General features: G+C 41.1%; 1 protein-coding gene across 1 annotated transcript in view; it reads left to right on the plus strand.

The window, feature by feature from the left end:
- The window catches only part of SYNPO2 (synaptopodin 2), a 79,001-nt gene that overhangs the window by 43,206 nt on the left and 8,658 nt on the right, over positions 1–27,137 (plus strand). Inside the window, exons 2-4 of the mRNA XM_071452304.1 lie at positions 9,256–9,407; positions 13,692–14,482; positions 17,539–19,724. Coding sequence (XP_071308405.1) covers positions 9,256–9,407; positions 13,692–14,482; positions 17,539–19,724 — 3,129 coding nt within the window. The remainder of the gene's footprint in view (positions 1–9,255; positions 9,408–13,691; positions 14,483–17,538; positions 19,725–27,137) is intronic.

A 27,137-nucleotide genomic window follows, 5' to 3' on the forward strand; every position in this document is an offset into this window, starting at 1 on the left:
TCCTACTGGAAACTCCCAGTGTATGGTCTTGGAACTGTACAAATACTGCAAGCATATTGCAGTTCCTCCACTCATCACTGACAAGAGCTCAGCCCCAGGTTAGGCAGTGCATATACTTATCCCAAGAACTGTCTATTGTAGCACTTGGTGCCTCCAGCTGTTCAGAAGCAGATAATAAAGACATTTTAGATCTCTATTTATTCTCCCTTGACCTTATCGTTATAGAAATTCTAATCTCCGGGACATAAGGTATACTGCAGTTAAAGACTTTTGATTCTACCTTTATACCAAAGCACTCAGTAAAGGTGCATTATTTTCTCAATCCCAAAGAAGCACTGACAATGCCATTATCTCTCTGCATGGGGAGCAGTGGGAAGGAAGAAATGAAAACATAGCTACAGTGTTCATGGAGAGATCAAAGTTGGTTAGGACTCAGAAATAAGGCAGGAAGCATACAGCCAGTCACTGCTCAAGCAGTGCAAGAAGGAAAGGGGAATGGAAATAGAACAATCAATGCACATCTACCATACTGAAAAGCTATGGCATCATTCCTCCCCTTGTCACATGTTCCACCATAGCAAAAATTCACTGTAAAAAGTTAAAGCAGCATGACAAAATTTTGGTTTTGACACATCAGCTACGAGTATGCAATGGTACACTCCAAGAAAGGCTATGCACTGGATCTGCTGTACAAAATGAAGCAGACTTTAAGTGCCGTACACCCAAGTTCACTGTTGGGAAATCTGCTGCGTCGCCAGCATACCACATCAATATTTCAGAGGTCATTATCTCATCTCTTCTTCAGCTGCTAACTTTGGGTTTCTGCCAGAAAAAGGCAACCGCCAGTAAGATGATACACCAGTACGTTAGGCAAGGCTTTTGGGAATTTGAGCAGGCTTTTCTTCTCACTGAGATCAGTCTGCTCTCTGAGTCCAAATGGCACAAGTGCTCTGTCAATATATAAATGGCCAAACAGGTTCTGTAACCCTCCCACGACAGAATGTGCAAGAAGTTCTACCAAACTGCATTTGTCAAATAGACAGTGCGACGATCTGAACCTTTATGTAAGTACTTCTGACACTGTGGGAAGGAGGAGACAACAGTCACTGAACTGATCCAGAATCAAGAAGTATGATTTCACATGTCCAGTCCAGCAGAAGAACTGGAGACAGAGTTAATCAAAAAGTAAAACAATATGGTACCATATCCCCTCTGCAAGAATGTCCCAGAATGAACTTAGAATGTCTCAGAATGAACTTAGAATGAACTTCTACATGAGCAAACCATGATTAAAAGTCTGCTTTAGCTGTGAGTTGCTAAGTAAAACCAGAACCTTTCCAATGGGATCCATGGATTATAAAGTTAAAAAGTACCTTTGTTTTACATGGCTTAGCATCCTAGATCTCCTGTGCTGCCATAAGCTACAATAATAATATACCAGCATTCAATTTTTTCTATGATGATCTTAATGATAATCAATGGCAGCACTCCTGTGCATTCAAAGAGTGCTTTCCTACCTCCCCTTCTGGAAAGGCTTTTTGAACATTTAGTAATAAAACTATGTCTGGGCATATTAACTATTTTCTGCTTTGATGTCTTTAATGTTATTTTGTCTCATAACCCATTTAGAAAGATAATTACCTTTACAGACAGACATGAAAGTGGATATCTCTAGGAGGTTTCCTTTAAGACCAGAAGGAGAAAAGAGTGAGCTGAACTGCCCAATTCCCAATATCATTGTCCTGTGACTGGGAAGAATTTGGTGAGAGGAAATATTCTGTGCTTACCTTACAAGCCAAAGATACTTCATTATTCAAAGCTTGCTCTCAGGAAAACTGTTTGGGAGATAACTTAGAAGCATCTTTGTTTAACCCAGTTAATTAACAGGCATTTCCACTGTCTCACTAATCTTACTGTGCAAATCCTGCATACAATCCCCAAAGGAAGGGACACAGAGACTTCAAGGTAAAATATATAAAAGGAGTTTATACTCATAATGTCTCTATTCATATTATCTATATTTATAGTAGCTAAAGTCACAGCACTTGAGCTGTAGCTATGGGGCAAGGCTCCTCATTGCATTCCCATACATTCAGAGGAGCTAGGGAGTGATTGGATCTCACAATCCCAGGCAACTTGCCCTGTCTGAAGCTTTTACTCTGTGGCTTTTTCCCTGACTGATTCTGAAAGAAAGTAGCTTATCTGGTAGAGAAATTCAGTCCAGAGAGGATGAGAACTGGAATCAGCTTGACGCAAAGTCACCTCCAGGCAGCACAGATGGAAATAGCTTGAGCCACATCATGCAGCAGATTCATGCTCAAGTACAGGCATGGCTAATGAAAGCAGACTAAAATTTGGCATGCCAGCTCTAAAGAGGCCCTTTCTAAGAGTAAAATGCATGCAGCCATCGTGGAGTCTGTATACAGAATACATACACCCAGGTAAATCATCCCACTCCAGCTCCATCAATGACACTGTTACCTCTATAGCATTTTACCCATTTTGCTCAAAATGCAATCCATAAGCTTGAGCCCTGTCCTGCCAAAAATGCCTTCAGTTTAGACCAGAACCTGGTATTTCCAATGAATTTATGTGGATGTAAAGCAAGAGTTCTAGGCAAGAATATTTCCTAATTATATGGCTTTTAAAACCTCTCAAAGAACTCCTCTGCTACCATTACTCACTGAAATCTACAAGTGGCTCCAATTCCCTCCCTGAAGATCTGATGACTCTTTCCTGTCTGCACATCACTATCTCTCTACTGACAGCTACTTTCTCTTTATATACATGGTAAAACAGAAATTTAAGAGCACAAAGGTCTTCTAATTTTCCTCATTTATGGCCACTTTTTCCCTTAAGACTCATTATTTATACAGCCCACATTATAACTTGTGATGGCAGTGCTTGGGGATGGGGAAGAAAGCGTTAAGGTGGAAATACATTTGGATGTTCTCATTGTAAACCTGACTGAAATCCCCTCCAGAAACCATGGAGAAAACAAGGGATGTGAGCTTGTCCCTTCATCACCCCCTCTGATTTAGCAATAGCACTGTTTACCAGCCTGGAGCCTCTGAGCTATTTAAAGGATCTACGGAGATGCCTAAAAAACCCAAGCACATTAGGAGGTAGGCTTAACTTACTGTACAGTCCTTCATATCTAACCCCCAAAAAGCTCACTAACTGAAGGCTACTTGTCTGTCTAAAGAACTCCTGCATGCATAACCATTGCCAAACAAGGCCCTAGAGCCTTATTTATAAACTGTGGCTGAATTAATTTGATTTGTAACTTCATTTTTAATTCCCTAACCTCATACAAGTCAAACTACTTATAGACTAACATTTGTCACTCCGAGTGCTTCTGCTTCCTTCTCATAGCAAAGCATAGTTCATTTTATTAGAGTGACAGATAACTTTCAAATACTTTTAAATACATTTACCAGCCACTGTCCTTGATGTAGGATTTTTAACACAAGAGATGAAATGCCTTTTTTGGTGGGTTTTGGGATTTTTTAAAAATACTGTCTACAGGAAACACTGATCTTTGATTGCTGATCCTGAACTTCATGACTAACACTTAGCTAATCAATTAATGAGAAAAAATAACTTCTGGAAAGTATGACCTAATGCCTGATAATATTAAGCTAAGTAGTGAATACATTACTTTATTTATGCTGGTGTCAAAACATATTTAAGAAAAACATGTTAGCCAGATAAATTTATTGCAGCAATTAACAGGCAGGCCTTTAATTGTTGCAATACTAATTTGTATTTAGTTAAGTGGCAAAGTTGAGTTCCACTATACTTTGGATACTTTCACATCTGTCACTTTGTCAGCAAGCAGAATAAAACTTTCTCTGATGTCTCAGATTTTTGATCACTTCATCACTTCTCCTGTCTTTTCCATCACTTTGAATCACCACCTCTTTTATGGCCAGGAGTGGACTATTCAAGTCAGTTGACTTCATGGTTATTTCTGACACATAACCCATTTAACTTGGATCCTTAACTTAATTATACTTTCTCTCAAAATTAAGGTATCTGACAGTAAATAAAAAAATAGATTTAGAAACATCCAAACTCTATTCAGGGTGTCCAAGTTATAGTGCAAGTTATTTCTTTTAGAGAGAGTATGACTTGTGAAAGGAGTGCATCCAAGACTTACTGCTTTAATATTAGTGTGATCATCAAAAGAAGCAGCAGTGTCTCTCCAGCCCCAGTTTCTTGCATACTGACACCTATTTTCTCTGCTTCTTTAGCATTTCATATCTCTGGCAATACAACAGAACAATGAAAAAACCCTCAACACAAGGCACATTTAAACAATGTCACTATATTAATAGATAGTTAGTTAGTTAGTTAGTTAGTTAGTTAGTTAGTTAGTTCTACACAGTAAGGGTACTAATCCCAAGATTTAGGTTAATGATTACTTTAAAAAGGCTTTAGATAGAAATTTATTAAACACATTTCTGCAAGACATCAAAGGGCACAGTTTGCTACTGTAGTAAAAATTACTTCTTTAAAAGCTGGCTAGTTGTTGGGTCTGAGAAGGTAGCATTAATCTGGGGAATCATTATTCAGTAAGGGTATAACAGCAGCCAAAGGACATGTCCTTTGTTATTGATGTTTAATCACCAGTTTAAAAGAAAACAAAAAGGTCACTGCTGGTAAAGTTTGCAGTTGACATAACTAAAGTAGTAAACAATAATGAGGATGGACAACTGATCTAGAGAAGTCCCTTGCCTGGTAAGCCTTGCTATTTTGGGCAACATATTTCATCACAGCAGAGCACAAGGCCAGCCACCAAAGACCCAAACCTACCACTGAGGACACACATGTAAATAAGGTTCCAGGAACCAGCTTCAAACCTTGAGGGGCAACAGCAGCTCAAATGAGGCTTCAGGAATCAGACAGGTTATCTAACTGAATAGGCTCTTCCAGAGGTGACCCCTCAATGGAAGAAACTACTCTGTTTGTATGAGCAAGGTGCCTGAAATGCAGGGAAGGATATTTCCACTGGCAGTGGCAGTATTTCCTGTTCTGCTGTTTGTAAGCTGCTGGCAAACTGAAAAAGGATGAGTAAATAATTCTGAAAATAACTCATGGTTTTGGAAAGCTTGCTTTAAATTCAGAACTTTGCAGTGCAAATATATGTATACTTTAAAACTACATAAGTCTTATTTTATTAGATACAATTTTAGGCTAAATGGATTGTGCTCATGGTCACAGTGCTCATTTCCTCAGATTGCTTGCTCACTCAGGCTATACCTGCTGCACAGCACTTAGACACATCCCAGATAAAAGTGTGTACTCCTAGCTCCAGAATAAATTAACTCCAGGACAAGATTAAGATACACATCATCCTTAACAAAAAGCACTGGTAAAGACGATGAAAAGATGATGAAAAATCCTAATAATTCCTCATTGTGCCATTAGAGAACCTGGACTGCAGAGTGTCCTCAAGTCCATTTGCCTCACTTTAAACTCCAACTCACTGACCTTGTTACCAGGTTCAACATACCTCAACCCTGATCTGCTTATTATAGGGCTCAAACATGCACCCAAAATCATCAGCTGGTCAGCTGAGCCCCAGTTGCTGTCTGTGCATCCACTTGTAGCCACAGTAAGTAACAGGTGCATCTATTCAAGCTTTTTAGCTTCACTGGGATAACATTTTTGAAGCAAATTTCTCTGTTATTCCTGATTTACCATACTTTGTTTCATAGCATGGAACAGTTCTGGGTTGTAACTGGAGTGCTTTCAGATTAAATCAAAGGAGATCTAGTTATGTGGGAAGGAGTCTCCAGTTGGCAGAAGGAGACTTGATCTAGTTTAAATTAAAAGCACTACAGTGTACCCAGGATGAGGGCTGGGCCCTCCCATTTGCTTTCTCTAAAAATACATTTTCCCCACACTGCCATGAGCACAGCCACTGTGTATCCATCCATTTATTCTTTACTGGTGAAGAAACTGACTGGAACTGCCCCATGCTCTGAGCATCCATGGCTACTCCAGCCCCAGAGGCATCCCACAGCCACCACCAAAGCTCCTGTCCTACACTTTCCCCCAGGTGTAGAACATCTCCCTGCTCTTTGGGAGGTGATCTCTCACCAGGCCAGCACAGCACCCAGACCTTGCTCACTCACCTTTTCCACCTGAAGTCTTCACAGATCCTCCTGAGCAGCCTCTGGACAGCCCCCAGTCCCTGCTGCCTCTGAACTGGTGCCGGGGGTCCTGGATTGCCTGGGGTGCTCAGATAACAGTGAACACCCAGGCCAAGTTCTTTACATAGCATGGAAGAGTTTTCTCCTAAGTTTAATATTTCTGTGGATGTGAGGAATTGCTCAGCATTTGACATTTTAATCATCGAAGAGCACTCCTGATAGTGGGAAATTCTAGATACAGGAGAAATCTGGGAATAAAAAGAAATTACTCACTTCAGGTACATGAATAATAAAGAGTCCTGACTGAGGGGGAGCAGGAAATAGAGGCAGTACCAGCTGAAAATGGAGTGGAACTCTTCAAGGTGCCCACTAGCAGCTGGTATCTTGACAGGTTCAGCACTAGCCCAGTTTTGCTGTTTTGTACTGGTATTGCAGACATTGGAAAGCAAAGAAAATATTTTCAAGCTTATTTTTCTTCTGGTGAGATCTCATTCAAAAAAATTTATTGGGAAACTCACATTTTCTTCCTCAGAAAAACTTCAAGTACAAAGAAGTAACAAGTACCTGAGAAAGCCAGGGCTGCACTCAAGAGCAATCATTGGTTTTATAAGAATCTCTCCTGCTTTACAACCAAATAACCTTGCCTTAAGTCCCCAAGAACTGGATAAAGGTTTCTTACTGTCCCCTGTGTGACCAAGTTGCATTTCTGCTAACAAAAGCAGCTTTTGTTTCCCAGTGGGCTCCTCAAAGGCTTTCTGCCAAAACTTTGAGAAGAAACTATCCACTGAACACATATTTTACCAGGGAAATCTTTCTTTCCACAAATCTTCTTGGAATTTTGTTGTTGTTGTTCTGGGTGGATCTTCTTTCTTTATTATTTATTTATTTATATTATTTTTCCCAGAAATCTGAAAAGTGTTGGTTTACATGAGTACATTTTTATTCATTTTTGTGGGTTTCCAGTTAAAACAAATAAACAAAGCCAGAAACAATTGCAGCTTGCCTGGCAAAGCAGTCTACATATTGTTGGGTAAGTGGGTGTTATGCTGAGGCTGAAATAACATGAATGATGATGGGATATTCTATCCTAAAAGCAAACTGCTATAATTTACCACATACTCTGCTGCCCTTGCCTATTTTCTCCTGGGTGCTCTCCCTTCCATTTTATTACCCCAACAGAAACAATAAAAAAAAAAAAGTTAATACTAAGGTGATTTTATACAGATATTGTTCAAATTTGGGAGGGTGTTTTTGCATGCAGTTTCATATTCCTCAGAATTGTGATCTCTCAACAATTCATAAGGCAGAAAAAATGGACTGAGAGAACCTTTTAAGAACTTTGAAAAGAAAATCAGTCTATCTCCTTGTCTGTTAGTTCTTCTTTTTAATGCTATCAAGGAGTCCCTCAAACACTAAATAAAGAAAGAGAAACAAGTTTTCTTCTCACAGTGTAGGTATCACATTATGCTGTTTTGGAGTTCACAGGTTTCTATAATGGGTGTTTATAGATTTTCTGAAAAAGGCTCACTCAAAATTCTTCATGGCATCTACATTAAATATTTACATTCAGGCCAAGAATGTCTTGTAAAATTTTAATAGCATACCCTCCTATTTAAACAAAAGGCAGTAACTAGACCTCATCCCAAATTCTAGCTCTTATATGAAACAAAACTTTCTAAGCACTGTCCAAAGTGTCATTTCTTCCCAAGGCACAAGGATGTTTATGCTCTTGTCCAAGGGGAGATAAACAGAGCAGCATACCACTCCATATTTGTAAATGTTAACTCTGCAAGGTAGAAACTGGCTTCTGTATGCACCAGGCTTCTGTTCCTTCACTGCTGCAAGAGCCATAATGTGACATATAGGAATGTGTAAATTGAAACAGCAGAGATAGACATGGTGGCCCTGCCACAGAAAAATGTGCAGTCTTACTGTTGTGGCCCACATCATCCTGACTCCAAGGAACTTCCTTTCTGAAATGTATCTTAGGTACCAGCCCAGTGGCTTAATAGAAAATCTGGGACAATTCCATGAGTCTGCAGGGCAGTTTCACTCTCAGGTCCAGAGTGTATCAGAAGTAGCTTTTCTACAGTGAGTAGGAACTGATTCTGCTACTGGGAGTGTGGTAGAAATGCTACTTCTCTAAAAATTTTCAAGAAAACACTATAAGAATTAACAAGGGAAACATGCTGAATGAACTGGATGTGGTATAAGGCCAAAGTACTCACACCAACAGGTGAAATGGAGCTCAAAGAACTCAAGGCCAGCCTTTTTTTGTGTATATGTCATTCCAAAATAGACTTGTGCAAGAATCCTGGTTAATATAACACACTCTTTGCCAAATATGTACTTTAAAAATAGCCATCAACTGTAGGCATACCTTGAGTGGTGTTAGAGCTGTCTGGGTTTTGTTATGCAAAGACTGTGATAAGTTATAACACACTGCCAGTGGAAAAAGGAGTGAAAATGAAAAACTGAGCTGCACAGGATTCTTAAATGAGAACTTAACAGAGAAGTTTAGACCATAACAGGCGTGCTTTAATAAATCAGGGCACTTACTCACATGACTAAACATGGATTTAGGATCTCCAGGGATGCAGATGTCTATAGTTTGGAGACTAAAACTATAGTTGGGCTTCTAAGGAAAAAGTGACCAGCATGTAGGTATTGATACTCTGCCCAGAGAGGCCTGAATTTACAGACTCTTCTTTTACAATCTCACTGCAGATTTCATCTCTCAGTAGTCTTCATTTTCAGAGAAACTAATGGGGCAGTTTTTTGCAGTTCTGCTAAACTGTGATCAATTTATTGTCTGTCTCAAATATCCATGTCTCCCAGTTTTAAAATAATTCATCCATCCTGTTTGACACCTAGCTTACAAGCTCAGTAGAGCAGAAGGTTTTGTATTATTACTGGCCAGAATAGTATTAACCTCAACTGAGGCAAGTTATTAATTTGTGTTACTGTAAATTTGTTTATGATCAATATTATCAATCCTTTTTCACAGACAAAAAGTATGCTGAGGACATGGTTGCTGCTGTTTTCAAATAAACACTCATTGTGCAATTTGGAATTTTTCTTTGACTCGTTGTAGGTTCGCAGCAAAAGCAAAGCAGCCAAGGCTGGACTGTGTGAGGGGGATGAGGTGGTGTCTATCAATGGCAAGCCTTGTGGAGACCTGACCTATGCTGAAGTCATTGTTCTGATGGAAAGCCTGACTGACGTCCTGCAGATGCTTATCAAGAGGTACAGGAATGCTCAGGATGCTTTGGTGCAATTCAGTGAATCACCTGGAAAATGCTGGCTTTGTTTTGCAGACTTATACTGAGAGGTTCTGATAGTCCTGTTGTTAATGTCTGTAACTCTGCATGGATGGAAAAGGAAGACAGAGAATTTGAGCTGAAGGAATTAATGTATATAATTTGAACAGCAGCAGTCAGGCACAGAATTAATAGTACAGTCTCCAAATGTAAGTATTAATACTTGCAAGGTGTCTACTACCATATATGCATACTGCAGAGCCTTGAGTTCAGTTATTCCCTGCACCCCTTTGAAGCAGTGAAGTGTTGTTATTCCCTACAGATAGGGAAGTGAGGCTTACATAAAACAAAGGCTGTATAGATGGAGAAACTGTGCTACCCAGATAGGCCTTGATGATGACATGGCAAATGGTCTTCTTGGGTGGCAAAATGTGTTAGTGGTCAGGAGGAGGAGAGGGTCTGGAAGTCATGAATTCTATTTCTGTAGCTGTTATCACCTCACTAGGTGAGGTGGGGGAAGTCACAGCTCTCCGGGTCTCAGTTTCTGCCTTTGCAAAATAGTGAGAGGGAATTTTAGTTTTTGAAAATGCTTTGAGTTTCTTAGAGCAGAGATGCTTCATGCAAACTTGCAATCAGGCCAGCATTACTGCTCACTGAACATCAGTCTATTCCAATGCCTGTTCTGTAATTGCCATCAGTGTAATAAAGGCAACCTGAGTTCAGAGCCACCTACAGTAAAGCACATTCTCCCCAGACTGTGAATTCAGACAGGATGAACTCTGAGTTGCCTTCAGTAGGGGGTAAGAAGAGGGAGAAAATTCTTGAAACTCCCACACTCCTTGTAAGGGCTTAAGGCTCCCCCCAGAGCTACTGCAGCTCCCTCTCACAGGCAGGACCAGGAAAGGATCAGAATTCATCATGACAGCTACCAGAGCAGTGTCCCTGGAAAGGCTGAAAACAGGCACTTGTCTCTGGTTACCAGGGATGTCTACACAGCATATGGAATTCCTCATGGTTCCTGCAACCTGCACAAAGGAGCTTTCCTCAAGTGCTTAGCAGTTCAAAGTGACAGTCTGCCTTCAAAACTAGATGCTCTCAAGGAGTGCCCATTTTATTTATCACAGACATTTTGCATGGCCTCTGTGTACATGTTGTCTGGGGCTGAATAATGGATCAGTGTGACAGGATCAGGGGGACAGAGGTAGCTGAGGATTAGATCTTACCTTCCCCAGAGTGCACAGCTCCTGCTCCTGGTTCAGCAGGGGAGCAGCTGAGTGTTCCTCATGTGATAGCTGCATTCTTCTGTTTTTAATTCATAACGTGGCTATTGGAGCTGCACTTGTAAGAATGATATTTGTGGCTGACCAGCTGTCTTCTCTTCAGCCATAGAAATAGCTCCACATACTTTGACTCCTGCCTGTTGCTGTTCCATAACTGGTATTTCAGTTGTCTGAAGGCCACAGGATGCTGCAGCTGAAAGGGACTCTCCATTGCCCCTGCTAGAATGCATGCTGAACAGCAAGGCACGTCCTGAAAATATGAGAATATCAGAAAATATCAGAGCCAAAACAGAGTGTTTATACCATATAATTCAGGGTTTCATGGACTGAAACCATGTCAGAAGTTTTAGGAAAATTGGAGTTGCTCAACACTCTGAAAGTGACTCAAATGTTCTAAAAAAATGCATTGTGAGAATCTTTAAACTTCTTCTCATTAGCTCACCTCTCCCAAATCCCAGTCCTTGCTGTCTGTATCTTCCCATGTATGAGAGAATGGAGTGAAACACTTCTCTTCTGCTCCCACCTCATTTGTGGGTACTATTCCTCTCAGCACAACCCCCAGAGGGATTTTTCAGGAGGTGTCTTAGCATCCTTTGAGAGCAATGAGAAGCAAATCCTTCCTTTCCTTAGCAGCCACCTCAAGAAAATGCTGGAAACCATGAGGAAAGAGTAATTTAAGTGGTATTCCACTGCTGATCTTTACATCTAAGTATCTTTTGTTAGCAGGGAAGAATATTTTCCATTGGAAAGTCCCTGAATTTTTTGCATGAAGGATGGATTTTCACAGGCATTAATTGTTGACCTAATTCTGCTCTTACAAATCTTACTGAGAGGAAAATTGGGCTTTTAAAATAGTTTTTAAAATGCTACTTGGCCTTTGATGTCTACCAAAAGTTTTCCCAATGCCGTGTAAGCCACAGTGAGTTAGTGACCAGCAGCAGTGGCCAGAAAATGCTGGGTTTACAGGATGAGAGGAAAGCGACACCCTGCAGGGCGGGCACTCCCGGATGCCGTGTGGGGGAGCTTCTCTCTGACCTTCCCGGCAAATGCTGGGCAAATGCTGAGCAGATGGATCCGGGAAACATGGAGAGAGGGGACAGACACTGAAACACCAGCCCGGCCTCCTCACATCAGTGTTAGCGGCTCCTGGGCTACTGCTGAGTCTGGAGAGAACATTTCCAGGGGGAAGAAGGGAGTGCTCCGTGCATGCAGACATGAAATACTCCATGTAGGGAGTAAAAACATGAGCCTATGACAAACCCTGCCGTGCTGACTCCAGGAGTTCTGCTTCCTTCCTGGAATTACACCAGGGCTGTTGTTCCTGCAGTGAGCTGGAAAGGCCTGAAAAAGAAACAATCGTTTGACAAAACAGAATGTGAAACTACAAAAAGAAATCATTCCCAGTATTCTGCCTTTTGGCACAGGATGCACAATTATGTCTATATAGAGTAGAAGTATATCCATACGTAGCAAGGGCCTTGTAAGGTGGAAATCTTTCCCACACATACACACAATCATTCAACTACCAATAAAGGCTAACATTTAGCTGGCCCAGCCCCCAGTCCATATCTTAGAAGGAAATGTTTACAGATTTCTGTAATTTATCTGTGCTTGGGAGCACTACAATTGATCATCCAAGCAGCACCATCCGATGGGATCCAGCAGCACTCACAAGGAGCTCCCTAAATGAAAATCTGCCTGACCTTTACCAAGCCCCATATGTGGTGAAATGGAGGTTCCCCCTCTCGTGCTATTTGAGGCAGACCCAGGCTGCCACAAGCAGTGATCTGCATGCCTGAAAAGCAAGTGATATTGAAGTTTCTTCAGCACACTGACAGATTCATTCCTTCTGCTGCTTCTTCCAGCCTTTATTTCTAGGGGGTTCCAAAGTTTCAGAATAGCCAGGGCTGCTTTTGATCTCAAAAACCTCCCTAGTACTTGATATTAGTACTTTACTGAGGACACCTACCACTTCCCTCATTTGAAAAAGTGCTTTCCTATCTTCTAGCAGATAGAAACTCTAAATAACATGCTGCAGCCTTGCTGTACAGAGAAGATTTCTCCTCAAATTAATAGTATGGTCCAGAGTACTGAAAGAAGGTGCTAAAGAGTACACCAGGTGTCATAAGAGCAGTACATCATCTTAACTGGGCCAGAGGAATTAATAGTTCAGAAAAAGGAGCTACACTGACATATATTGTAGGTTTTGTAAGTGAGAACAACATTTTCCAGCTGGAAATAGTTTATTTTTAAATAGGTAGGGAATATTGTATAGGTCCACTACCCTTTTTTCATGGATCACCAGAATAGGCCCAGAATATTTCAATTAATCCATTATATATAAGGATGATGATCCTCTCAGGCGTTCTTCGAATGTGTATTTCAAATATTCATTTCCCTCCCTCTGATCCTTATCCAGTACTTCTCTGTTCCTTAGGGAGTGTATGATTTGGGACAGGAACCACATGCAAGGATGGTGCCTAAAACAGTTGCAGGAGTGGCTACAGAGCCAAAAATTGGCCACTCCTGTGGTGTCATGCAAAGTCAGTTTTCTCACGGACGTGTGAAATATGAAGAAGTATTGTCTCAAAAGTCTCAGCAGCATTTCTCTGGAAACCCTGTAACAGAAATGTGTCTGTGAAAGCACACTGATGTTAAGAAAGATACAATTCCACATTTTAGCTTAGTAGTGGGGTCATAGCTCTACCAGAGTAATGTAATTTCCCTCTTACTGCACTGCTAAGTTGGAAAATTCTGAAAGATACAAAGATGCTTCTATTTAAGATGTCTACATTCTGGGAAAATTCTTCTATTTAAATGAACCTGCTAGGAGGTGCCACAGTTAATTTGGGTGGAGAAATACTATGCAGAAATTGCCTTTGCAACTCTATTTACAATGGCTGTACTATGCAGAAATTGCCTTTGCAACTCTATTTACAATGGCTGTGCTTACAGCAGCTTAATTTCTTCAATTGTTTCTGTATGTGCAGATCCTCCAGTGGAATAAATGAAACCTTGAACGCTGAAAGAGAAAATGGGAAGCACGAGAACATAAAAATTGAGGACTATGGGGAGAACACCACACTGCAAATGAACACAGAGCAAGAGATACCCCACGGAGATTTATGCATCACAGAGATTTACAGTGGGACTCACCACGGAGCACAAGAAAGCAACACACACTTTGCTGAAACAAAACAAGAGACCACACAAAGCCACAGAATTCCTCCTAAAGTGATAGCCACCCCTAAAGTGATCGTGACAGATGAGGCTGGTGTCAGAGGGGTGGCAGAAGAAGGGCCAGGTGCCATGGTTGAGCTGCAGGTGTCCCTCTCAAATGACGCCCACAAGGCCACCAGTGCTCCTGCTGTGACTCTCCTGGGGGCAGAGAAGTTCCCCCCTTCAAGCAGAGGCCCCAGTGCACAGCAGGGTGGGAGCAGCCCCCTCATCGCAGTTCCCCTGGCTGTGAAGGAGGGCAACATCCAGTGGTCAAACAAAGTAGTCCACTTTTCTAGCAGCAAGGAGGTCAAGAGGATCCAAGGTGCAGCTCCATCTATCCCCAGGGTGGAGGTGATCCTGGACTGCTCAGACAGGGAGCAGGAAGCGCCCAGGTCTCCATCTGAAAGGGGGTGTGTTGATTCTCAAGTGGAAGGAGGGCAGTCAGAAGCACCTCCTTCCCTCCTCTCCTTTGCAATCTCAGCAGAAGGCACAGTGCAGGGAGAAGACAGCAAGCACTCAGAAAAGGAGCACAGACCTCTCAAGCACAGGGCAAGGCACGCAAGTGAGTATGTCCCATCTAATATTTGCACTGCCTGGGGGCATCCTTTATAGATTTGGATAAAATCTCAGGATTTAGAATGTATTAGGAAAAAAAATGTTTAGAGATTTTTTTTTCTGCAGTTTTCTAACTTTCTCTCTCTTTTTTTCTTTTAAATGATGTTTCTGTTCTTGCTTTATGTATTTTTTCAGGGTAATACAGTGCTCCTGGTGATGAGCCAAGAGTGTACCCATGCCTTAACTGCACTGAATAACTTTGCTTAGTAGACTTCCCCTTTGAAATTAACTCATGACTTTGTCCAAGTAAAAATACTTACATCTCCTGAAAGGGCTGAAGTCTGCTGATCTTCTAACTCATATTCAGTGGCAATCTGTAAAATATTAACAAAAAGAACAAGTTGCTTGCACATGTCTAAGTGAATCCTGTGGCTTTCTCCTTTTATAGCAAAAGCTTTGCGTTGTCATTTGCATCATCTAAAACCAAAGCCATGCCATTGCTTTGAAAAGTTAATAAAAAAGTCTAGCAGCAAAGCTTGATGTTGTCTGCAGAAGAGATTTTGACAGACACCAGCATGTGTATAACTGTTACATGATCCTTTTGGTTTTGTCAGCCTTCTCTAGACTGTAAAGTGAACATGTTATTTCTCCTGACTCCCAGACTTGGAGGTCAGCTTCAAAATGTGTCCAAGAAGTTTACATGGAAGCAAACTTGCCACTGGAGGAAATATTGGTTAACTGGGTGTAGAGGTGTATTATTTATTAATTAATCTATTTATTTCTTTGTTATTTTATTCATCTGGGAGCTTGCTATTGGTTGCTTGCTCCTTCCCAGCAATGTGAAGAATCCTGTCTGGGGATTTAGCAGCAGTATGTCAAAGGTGCTTGAATGTGTGCAGTGAGATACTGTAGCAACAAACTATTTCATATGCAGCGTTGGAACTCCTCTGCTAACCCACTGCTAATTCCACTGGAAGCATATTTTTAGCATGATAACCATTTGTGTCTCATTGGCAAGTGGATTAGGCAGTTACTTATGCCGAAGTGTCTGTATGCAACCCACATATTTAGGGCATATTAAATGAAGTATAAAAGAAAAGTGCACATGCTTCACATTTTGGCTGCAAAGTCAGAACCAACTGTGGGACTGTGCCTGCATTTCTTAGGGAATTACTTGCAGTGCCTGTCTTAAAAGGAAAAAGTACAAGGAATTAACTACTTTTTACATTATAAACTCTTCTTTCAAGAAGAAGTCCTGTCCTTTTTCCATGTCAACTATGACAATCTCAGTTTCTTATAAACCAGTGGCAGGTCATTATGCTTAGGAACAACTGATTTACTACAATTTTTTTCATTATTATTATTATTATTATTACTAGTACTAACCTGTCTACACATTAGAAAAAACAAATTGCCTAGCCTAGTGAATGCTCTGTGTGCAGCAAGCACTATGCATGTTTTCTGCAAAAAGAGAAGTTATTACGCATTTAAGTCTGAACTAGAAAAGAACTTTTATTATGATCTCTTTAGCAGAAATTTTCTCTGCAAATATTATTCAGATTATATTTACCTGAATAGGAAGCACTCCAACACTAAAACCCATAGTTTTGGAAAATACCTTCAGTGACTAGTGTAAGCAATTGGATTGTCACAGGACTGAGCCAAGGATTTTGTGATCCTGCTCTCCAACAATAAAATATTACAAATTGTTGGTTTGGGTGCCATGCTCTTTTCTCTTTTATAGATTCTTGTGAGGACCATTGGTCCAGTTGTGCAGTCATCTGGCATAATGGCAAAACTCCAATTGTCTTTAATAGGAGAAGTATCAGACTCCATCTACTGACATGGCTAAAAGGATCACGACTAGAAAACACAGGGCATGGATTTCTTTAAAAAGTTTGTTTTATTTATGTCAGAAAAAGATGCTAAATAATTTACTTTTATCAGAGGCATGTTTTTTCCTTGTGACTACAGATTTAGTCAGGAACAGCTTTAAATTCCAGGTTTTTTGAAGGGAGGAGCTATTGAGGCTGTAATTGATGAGGTACAGTGGTAGAGCATGAAGAAGGGAAAGCAGCAGGGACACCACCTGACTGCCACTGCCCCATGAGGGACATGCTCCAGGTCCCATTACAAGGAAGCAGTCACACTGATGTCCAGTGCATCCATCAGCCTTGCAGCTGCATCTGTTCCTCTTTCAGGAAGAAAGAAAACCAGTAGTTTATGCTTTCAAAAATATTGTCATTGATACTCCAGTGAATACCCTTGAGAAGTTAGTTGAGTCTCCTTGGTTCTGTTCTTAAATGTGTATACACTCTTGCCACATTTCCAAAATAAATATTCTGTATATGTCCTATCTTACAGAACTTATATTTCAGGCAAATAATGCTTGTTTAAAGACTGAAATCTGCTTTCATTGCAGACCATGGACAAACTCCCACATCTACCAAGGGGTTGAAAGCTAATTCTAATATTTTCTGTCTATGCCCTTCTGGATGTATACTTGCTTTTAAACAGCTAATGCACAGTAGCATACTGACTTTTAGAAACTTTGCAATTTACAGGAGTAAAAGAAGCACCTAAATGGCAGAAGCTGCTGCCACTGTCAGACAGAATCTGCTCAGTTTTATTTGGTCTTAGACATTAAGCAGTCATGGGCCTGCCTGGCTGGGAATGGCTGCTGTAAGCCTGGGAACTTGTAGTCAAATACTTGGAAAATACCAGACCAGAAGCTGGATAAATGAGAAAATATCACCTGCCTGTTGGTGCTGGGAATAAAAATTAAGAATGTTAGAAAAAATGTGTGCAATATTCCTGTTGAGCTAAGAGAGTCCTAAAGAAAGTGATGTAGCCTTTGAACTTGCATGGGTGTGTCTCCAAGGCACGCTGGGTATGGCATTTATAACCCAGCTGATATTGTGAGAAAAACTCAAGTATAATGAACTTTCCATACAAAATAAATGTTTTCATTTTTAATAAATTTGTAAAATTTATGCACTTGTTAGTCTCCCTGCAGTTCGGTGGGCTGCAGGAATTAATTGTGCACTCTGATTCCTTCCCCAGGGCTCCGACGAAGCGAGAGCCTGTCGGAGAAGCAGGTGAAAGAGGCCAAATCTAAATGTAAAAGCATTGCACTGCTGCTGACAGCAGCTCCCAACCCCAATTCCAAGGGGGTGTTGATGTTCAAGAAGCGCCGCCAAAGGGCGAGGAAATACACTTTAGTCAGCTACGGGACTGGGGAGTTGGAACGTGACGAGGACGAGGAGGAAGAGGGTGAAGGTGAAGAGGGGGACAAGGAAAACACTTTTGAGGTGAGTTTGCTTGCAACAAGTGAGTCAGAAATAGATGAAGATTTTTTCTCTGACATTGACAAGGACGGCAAGATCGTGACATTTGACTGGGACAGTGGTCTGCTCGAGGTGGAAAAGAAGACAAAAAGTGGAGAGGAGATGCAGACACTTGCAGACAGCACAGGGAAAGGGGCCCTCATGTTTGCCAAGAGGCGGCAGAGGATGGATCAGATTACGGCAGAGCAAGAGGAGCTGAAGGCAAGCACAGTGCAGACAGAGGAGCACAGGGAAAGCACCGTGACAGAGAACTTCCAGAAAGTGAGCTCTTCCGTCTATCAGTCAAAAGAGGAGGAAATGTCAAGACAGCAGAGTTGTGTGAGCAAAAGTTACACAGACGTGAGCCAGAATCACAGCAAAGTGGTACAACAAAATGGCTTTGGCTTAGCACCTGGCACAAACCTCTCTTTTCAGTCCTCTGGAACTCAAAAGGCAGCATCTTTGAATAAAACAGCAAAACCCTTCCCTTCTGGAGTTCAAAACCGAGCAGCTGCACCATTTTCACCTGTAAGAAATGTCACCAGTCCCCTTTCAGATGCAGCAGCACCACCTCCTTACTGCTCTGTCAGCCCACCAGCTGAGGCTTTCTACAGACCTGTCTCAGCTCCTGTGGCCAGCAAGGCTGCCCCGCCCGCATGGGCAGCCACGGAGCCCACGGAACACATCGCGTCCAGGGATGAAAGGATTGCCGTGCCAGCCAAAAGAACTGGGATATTGCAGGAGGCAAAGAGAAGAAGCACTTCCAAACCCATGTTCAATTTCAAGGACGCACCCAAAGTAAGTCCTAATCCTGCCCTGTTGTCCCTTGTACACAATGCAGAAGGCAAAAAAGGGACCGGAGCTGGTTTCGAGTCAGGACCCGAAGAAGACTACCTCAGTTTGGGAGCAGAAGCTTGCAATTTCATGCAGACTCAAGCATCTAAACAAAAGGCCCCTCCTCCTGTTGCTCCAAAGCCTTCACTCAAGGTGTCTCCTTCTGCTAGTTCTCCAGTTTCACCGGTTTGGTCACCTTCAGCTGCGGCTTCCAACAAGCCTCCCTCTTTCCCGGCACCAGCCTCACCTCAGGCAGCGTATCCTGCACCACCCAAATCTCCACAGTATCCTCATTCTCCCATCCATCCCCCAAGCACTCTCGACCTTGCTGGTCCTTTCAAAGGGCCTCAGGCCAGCCTGGCGAGTCCAAACCTTGCCCCCAAGGCAACACCAGTCACCCCAAGCTCTGGAGAAACAAAGCCTCCCTTTGAGATGCCACCAGCTATGAGTGGGAAAGGAGCACAGCTGTTTGCCAGGAGGCATTCCCGAATGGAGAAGTATGTGGTGGATTCAGAGACTGTGCAGGCAAACATGGCACGAGCAGCATCTCCAACTCCATCTTTACCAGCTTCTTGGAAATACTCATCTAACGTCCGAGCACCTCCACCCGTCGCTTATAATCCCATCCACTGCCCATCTTACCCTCCTGCTGCTACCAAGCCTTCCTCTAAAGCCCCTGCTGCTACCAAAAATACAAAAAGAAAACCTAAGAAAGGTCTCAATGCTTTGGATATCATGAAACATCAACCTTATCAACTCGATCCATCTTTATTTACTTTCCAGCCTCCTAAGGAAAGCCTTGCCCTGAAGCAGACATCGAAGCTGTCCCCTTCAAAGCAAACACTGCCTTTACCCAGCTACCTTCCACCTGGTGCTGGCTCTCCCACGAGGGCCCGACCCTCCTCGGTGTACTCCGTGCCAGCCTATGGGTCCCAGCCTTCGTTCCCGTCCAACGCCTCTCTCCCAGGGAATGAATCATTTTCACCCACGGGCTACTCTGTCTTTTCTAAGCCAGAAACCACCACATCCTCTTTGTTTACTGCTCCGAGGCCAAAATTTTCAGCCAAGAAAGCTGGTGTCACTGCACAGGTGTGGAAGCCATCGGTTATTCGAGAGTAAACCTGGTTTCTAAGCAGAAACTTAGTGTCCGTTTTGCTTGCAGTCACTGGCTTGCAGTGGTCACCTGGCACACAGACTGTGCCAGTGGTATTCCTTAGCTTACCTAAGAATGTCAGATGTATCACCTCAAATCTGGGTCCAAAATATTTGAACTTTTTAAAGGAATCAAAATAGATCTAAAATTTTTAGCACATCTATGCATTTTATCAGGTGCTTTATAGAGATGACACCCTGAAATGGAGAGGTGCCACTGCATGAAGTGAGCAGGACACTAGGTTTTTGCTTTAGGACTACAACAATAGAAACAGTGAACAATATTCCTGGTATGTCAAATTAACAGAGAACAGCTTTCTTCCTGTCCCTCTCCCCACTGTGTTCTAATGATCTAGGGATTAGAGGACTTTGGTGTTGTTTTTTTTTAAAGAAGTGCCTTATTAACTAATAGTAATATGTATTATTAACACAGCATAAAATAGATACAGTGTTAGACTCTGACTGATCACTAGCAGAACACAACTGGAAAGTCCTTTGGCCTGCACAGAGCCTCATGGAATTCACTCAGAATCTGTCCTGGCTCAAAGGTCCTTCCACAGGAATCTGATTGATCAGCCAGGGGCTTAGCTAGTAAGCTATGTGGATCAGCTGTGATCCAAAATCATGAATTGCCTCTGTGATTTCACAGAGAACGTGCTATAAGAGATGCTGGAGTGTTATGAAGACTAAAAAGAGGTGGAAAGACAGCTGGACAAATTGCTTAAAATTTCCCATTTTGGGGAAATTTCACATCCCACATGCAGGCATATTTTTAGCCAGAGTTTGCCTTGAACCCAGCAAGTAGGAGAGAAGCCTGTAAATCAAAATTATTGAGCAGTCAGAGAGGTGAGCTGGGTTTTGCAGCTGTAATGTAATGAACCAGTTTCTTGTGAAAGCACAGTGACTGAGAACTGGAGGGCTGCCTATAGTGTAGAGTGCTGATTCTTGCTCCCAGAGTACTGTGTGCCACAGAAATTACCTGTAAATCATGATTATGACCATGTCTTCCTACTGGCCTCTTGTACACATTTAATTTTCTTCTCTTGGCCCTCTACAGTGCTTCTTCACACTTTAAATCTTTTTACTCTGGTCTTTTACTTTTATCTTTTACTTGTCATATTGGGGACTAAGGATTGAAATACTGCTACTGGGGAGAGTTTCTAAGAGCCTGTGATCTTGAAATGTACTGTATAATCCTGCAGTAAATCTAGAGCAAATATTTGAGTAGTTTAGCATGGCTTTCATCATCATCAGTGGTGCTAGGGCTAAAACAAGGTGCTGTTTCTCACAACTAAGGGAATCAAAATCCATCCCAGGTGGGAAGCTAAAGATTAAAGCATAACTCTGTGAATAAAGGCGGCAGAATTTGTTGGTATATTTGTTTAAACTATCATTCAGCTAGTTACAGACCAGATTATGGACCTTGTATATCATGGCAGGGTTTGAAGAACCATCTATCTCAATGAAGAAAACATTCCTAAATATGAACAAAATCTCTGTAGTTTGGTGCCATGATGGTAACTCAAACTGCAATCAAAGATGAGAAGAATGCACAGTTTGGTTGCACATGCAGAAAGCAGGCTGAATTCAAACTCTAACCAAACCAATAAAAAACACTCTTATGAATTTTGGACCTCCAAAATTCTACTCTCCTCTTTAAATTTTAGATTGGGATAATGACTGCATTAGAAGAAAATGACCAAGGGGCCCATTTCCCTCTTAAAATTCAGAAAAATTATAGGATATTCAGAGGGGGAAAAAATTGGAAAACTCAAGAAATAGTTATACTGCATTTACCTGGAAATAGAAAGTAGCAATATTTTAGTCCTTTGGAGATCTCCCTTCTACCTGGTTTCCACTGTCAATACCTGTACTTTTCTTCTATCATTAAACTTGTCCCTTTCCTCTCTGCCTGTTTGTGGCTTTTTTCTTTGGTTTGGCTGCTTTTTTTTTGTTTCACTTCCATGTACAGACTGACAGTTTATTTTGGGGGGAAGTCTATTTCCTATGCTAGTCTGTCAATACAAAAGCTCCTCCCTCCCCTTCCCCACCTCTTTCCTCTTCCCTTTGCTCCCTCCTTTCTTCCCCTCTTTCCAAGATCAATCTGGAGTAGCACACACTATTTTAGGTAGACTTTAAGACACCAGGATATACGTGGAATAAAGATCCACTGCCAAAGGTAAGTAATGCTATGAAGAGACACAGCAGTCCAATCAGTCTCATATTGCCTTCCATGTTTTTGCTTAGTCTCCTCCTGTAGAGCACATCTGTAAATTATAACCATACTTCTGTACTTGTTCACTCCACCACCAAAAGAATATTTCCCTAAGGAGGAGATTTATAGCAGCTTTGTCCTTCCTCCACAAGTGTTGGTATTGATGCCTGTGGCTCCAAGACACAGGAGCTTCGAAAGTGCGTCTATGCTGAAAAGCTGAATTTTGATCACATTTGCATTCAAATACAAGTATTTTATATGGCCTAGAACAATGACAGAAGGATTTTTAAAGCACCAGTAAGAGTTAAAAACAAAAGTCCGAATGACATTAGTGCTCATTACTCAGTTTGGATCTTTCAAAAATCTCATTCAAAGCCCAGCTCTGAATTCAATTTCTTATATACACATCATCCTACACACATGGGACTTGCATCCAGCTTGGCTTCAAGACTCTTTTTACTAATCAGGTAAGTCTTTAATTCTTATTACTATTTCAAAAGACTGCTCTGCCTACAGGTTTATCCAAGATGTAATCTCTCGTGAAGCAGATATTTAGAGGAAAGCTGAGCGGCTCATTATCATGGGTCTAGATGAAAAGCTAAAGTCAAATGTAGCTGAAATGTCAAGAAAATGAATTACTTGTGTAGAGGAGCCATCTGAAATTTCATTTGGAAAGGGCAGTGAGCTTTTGTAGATGGTTTTCTGAAAAAGCTATTAGAATTATTTTATATAATATGGCCAGCCTGCCAAGATGCAATTGTCATCTTTGCTATGGAAGCATATTTAACAGTGAATTTTAAGCCATGTCCAATAACAATACTTCCAGTATGTTTACATTAAAGGAGGAATTTACGTGTTTTATGATTATTTTAACACATTTAATTAACACAGATGGACGTATTATAATAGACCAGTTTTGAACTCACATTCTAGACAGCCTTTCCATAAAAACAGCTACCTCAATCAAGGGTTAATATATCTTCAATTTATGATTAAGTTATAAACATCCTGCTACGTACCTGAATTGGAAAGTTTTATTTTGGAGATGAGTGGCTTTCAGAAAAAAGTTAAAATTTCTGCTGCAAAAATGAAAGACAAAATTTAGTTCTTCGACTAGAACTAAAGAACTAAAGAAGAACTCTTCTTCTCAAGAACTGCTTAACTCCTCCTCCCTTCTTTAGAGGAACCACTCTTACCATGTCCCTGTTTGAGAAAAAATAATATATTATGAAATAACCAGAAAGAGATTTCAATGAATTTTTCCTGTAGGAACATTTATGACGTAAACATTACCAACATTTATGACGTAAACTCTTACAAGCAAGCCTCATTCTTTTGCTTTCTTCTCCTAAGGAAGAAACAAAAATAAGAGGTTGAGGTACCAGCAGGCTCCAAAAAAAAAACATAGGAACTGTGGAGTTTGTGTGTGGTTCAGATAGAAAAATAGTGCTAAGTGGCAGAGCAGAAATTTTGAGAAAATAGTACTGGGATTAGAGGAAGGCAAGCTGGGGGGACAAAACTCCATAAAAAAAGAGTGACTACACAAGATAAAGTACCTGTCAGAGGATTTTGAAATAATGAAGGTAAAAGAACAGCAAGAGGGGCTCATTTGTTCTGCATATAGAGACAGCTGACTATTTCCAGACATTTCCTGATTTTTTTTTGTTGAACTCTGAGAAAAGATGACAAGTAGTTTTAAAGAGAACTTCACACCAGATGATGGGATCTGGGAGGAGCATTGCTTATCAAGTTTCCAGGAGGAGAGCTCAGCAAAGGACCAGCCTGACCCTGGTGTGCTGCTCCAGCTGTTCTGGACTGGGGAATGCTCTGTACACTGTGAAGCAGGGGAGCAGCAGGGAAATGACAACAACTAACACTGTGCAAAATGTTTCTCCTCTCTTTTTTCCAGGATCCTTTTCCAGATTTGCTAGCTTTAAAATTCCAAACCCTTTGGTTCTAGAAAGGTTCCCTCTTCCAGTCTTGCCTTTTTAAATGATGCAACTTTCTGTACCTGAAGTCAAACAGCTGGGATTGCACTGGTTGCTTTGGTGGTTTGGCACAGCAAGTGCAAATCTTAATTACACAGCTTGGCATAATGGTATTTATAATGGCTCTGCTCAGCTTGGAATGGAAACACTGTATGATGAAGAAACTTGACAAGATCTTCAAAACCCTGTGGATTCACAAGCTCTGAATGAACTCACTGCTGGTAGATCTTTTGGGAAAATATGTGAGCCTGGTAATTTCATGGCAGTCTTGGTGCCCCCATCACAACTTCACAGTACCCAGTACAACAACTGGTCTTACTTTACAGTAGACATTACTTTTGCATGCCATTACATAAAGGAGAAGTTGGGATCACTCAAGAGTTATTTTTGAGAAGTGGTTTTCAGGCTGGTTGCTTACTAAAGGAAGGCCTTCAGGTTTTCATCAAATGATTTAAAAAGTAGAAAAAATCCTGAAACTCTATGTTGAAATGATCTCTACAGATGCACACTTGAACTCTTCCTGTATGAGCTAAGACAAACCATATGACAGTAATCCCATGGGTTTAATATTTGCTTCCTTAAGTAAGGCAGGGAAAGACTTTTGCTTTGTGTGCTGATCAAGTCTCCAGTTATCCTGTACAGCATTTAAAGGAAAAACCTATTCCTCATTGTAATGATCTTGACAAACTTTTTAATTGCAGTGCATGTGAAACCTGCACAAACATCTGGGTTAATATAATAACTGCACACTCCCTTAGGCTGAGAAAACTCAGCTATGAGAGAAATGACTTCCTGAATTTACAACTATCTGGATGAAGGCTTCCTTTGTGGGGAATTAATGTAAAACCAGCATTTTCATACAAGAATCCTTCATTCTTTTGTACATTTTAAAGACAGAAATCTTAAACCAGAGGCTCCCCTCATAACTCCAGGCAATTCAAAGATAAGATGCTATGAAAATAACCAGGTCATTTCTAAATAGGTGTCAAGACTGGACTGTTGAACAGATGGAGTGTTTCTCTTGATGTTTCCATCTAGATCTGAAACAGCAGATTGTAATGGTTTTAAGAAACATACAACAAACAGAAGACAAGGAGGAACATTACAGAAGTTAAATACATTTCCAATCACGGGAGCACATTGGATTACAAAGGGTGACATGGAGCACAACATTCAGTTTCAGTGTGAGCTTTAACTGATTGAGAAGCAAAGAATTCAGCACATTTATATTATAAGTAAAAGTTGCCATACAGTATAAACCTATGGACAAATATTTTCAGTTTTTTAAAAGAAGGATTCTTTTTTCCCCAAAACCCATAAATAACTGCTAGTGATTTTTGGCTTTGATTTGTGAGAATGCTACTTCTCACAACCCCTCTATGCAGGTTGTTGTTGGCACATGGCTCTATACTGCAAACAAAAGCAAAATATCTGGGATCCGGGTACACTTGGTTTTCTTCCTGGAGTACTGAAGTAGAACTGATGCAAGCACCTGACACTGTGTATATAGAATTATGAGAAAAGCAATATTAAACACTGCTGTTTGGATTGCAAAGCGAGGCACTTGGAATTCTTGTTGCCTGTGTCAGCTTAATCCAATCTCCTTGGTTTGTGTGGCCAATGATCTGCAATCATTGCAAGGATTCCCATCTGACAAACAGCTCTTTGCTGCTTTGTTTTGACATCATTCCATGCTCAGCACCATTCCTTACTCAATGCACACTCTTCAAAGGGTGCCCTTCATTCTGAATTATTTTCTTATAGATTTTTGCTGTTAGCACCCAAATCATTCAGAAGCCAGGGTTCATCTTTGCACTGTTGCATTCTACAAATGAATAAATAATGCACAGGTTGAGCAGCACTGACACCAGGGCACTCTGTGGCCCTGGGTGTCCAGTTCAAGGCACTTCAAGGCATCTCCAGAGCCCAGCAGCACATGCAGCAGTTACTCTGTCAATGTGATCCTTAACATCCCTCTGTGAGCGCTAACAGCTGGCAGACTCCAGGTGGAATTCCAGAAAGGGAGCCCTCAGTGAGCAGCTATGAGTTCCAACCCACAAAACCACCTTTTTATGCAATATACTCCTGTGTTAGAGAACCCTAATATTTCCTAAATGAATCTCTGAAATGGCACTGGTGGGGCAGAAATCCCGAATTTAATCAAAATGCGTCAGCACTGGGCAGTGGTGCTTTCATTTCAGAGCTTTGGAACAGCTGACTTTCCAACTTCCCTAGCACTGCTTCAAGGCAACTTTTTAAGGGCCAAAATAAACCCTGGAATTCTATCATGGAGCACACTGTAACAGGGGGGTTGAACCAGCAGATACTTGTAGGAATGAGTGAATAAAACTCACAGGATATGGGGCTGGAACAGGCTGTGCCCCTGTTGAGCCTGCATAAAGCTCTCAGCGTGAATATTCACACACAGGGACATTTACACTGAAATATGGGACACTTCAGACAAAGATTTGTGTCAAACCAGTTCTAAAGCAGGCACTGGTACCACATCTCAAGGTAGAAAGGTCAGAGAATAGGGCCAAGTTTGCACTGGTAGCTGTGCAATGTAAAATCCAGAAGGTGGCAGCAAATATTCTTCATTACAAGAAATAAACTGTTTATTCCAAGGAAATCTAAGGTGCCTATGGCCAAAAGTTTCAGACATTTGCTTTCTGTAGGCATAAATGTACTGTATTTAGAGAACTGCAGATGGATAAAGATTAAATGATAATGAAAAGCTGGTTTTCTTTCATTTGCACAGGTCCAAAACGAGCTAACTAATTTATTAAGTTAAAAGACAAGTTAGCAACAGTCTTTTGGTTTTTAAGCACACAGGCATTTTGCAGAAGTGAAAGTCTAATTCTAATAATTTACTTTCCTCTTCTACCATTAATTGACAACTAAAAAGGACTTTATTTTCAAAGGCAAAATTTTTCACAAATTTTGTCACAAATCTTATATGAGGTGGCTGACAGTAACTGCTTCCTTAGTTTGTATACAAATTATGAAAACAAGATTCTTCTCACCTGAAATAACACCACATTTAGAAACAATCTGAATTTAGAATAAATTAGATTCCAGTCCTAAAATTCCCTATAAATTTTCAGAATCAAGCCCTGACAAGACAGCTTTGAGGAAGACAGGATCAGG

This window comes from Agelaius tricolor, unplaced genomic scaffold, assembly GCF_023055355.1.
Source record: "Agelaius tricolor isolate 1412-34295 unplaced genomic scaffold, bAgeTri1.0.p SCAF_34, whole genome shotgun sequence".
NCBI lineage: Eukaryota > Metazoa > Chordata > Aves > Passeriformes > Icteridae > Agelaius > Agelaius tricolor.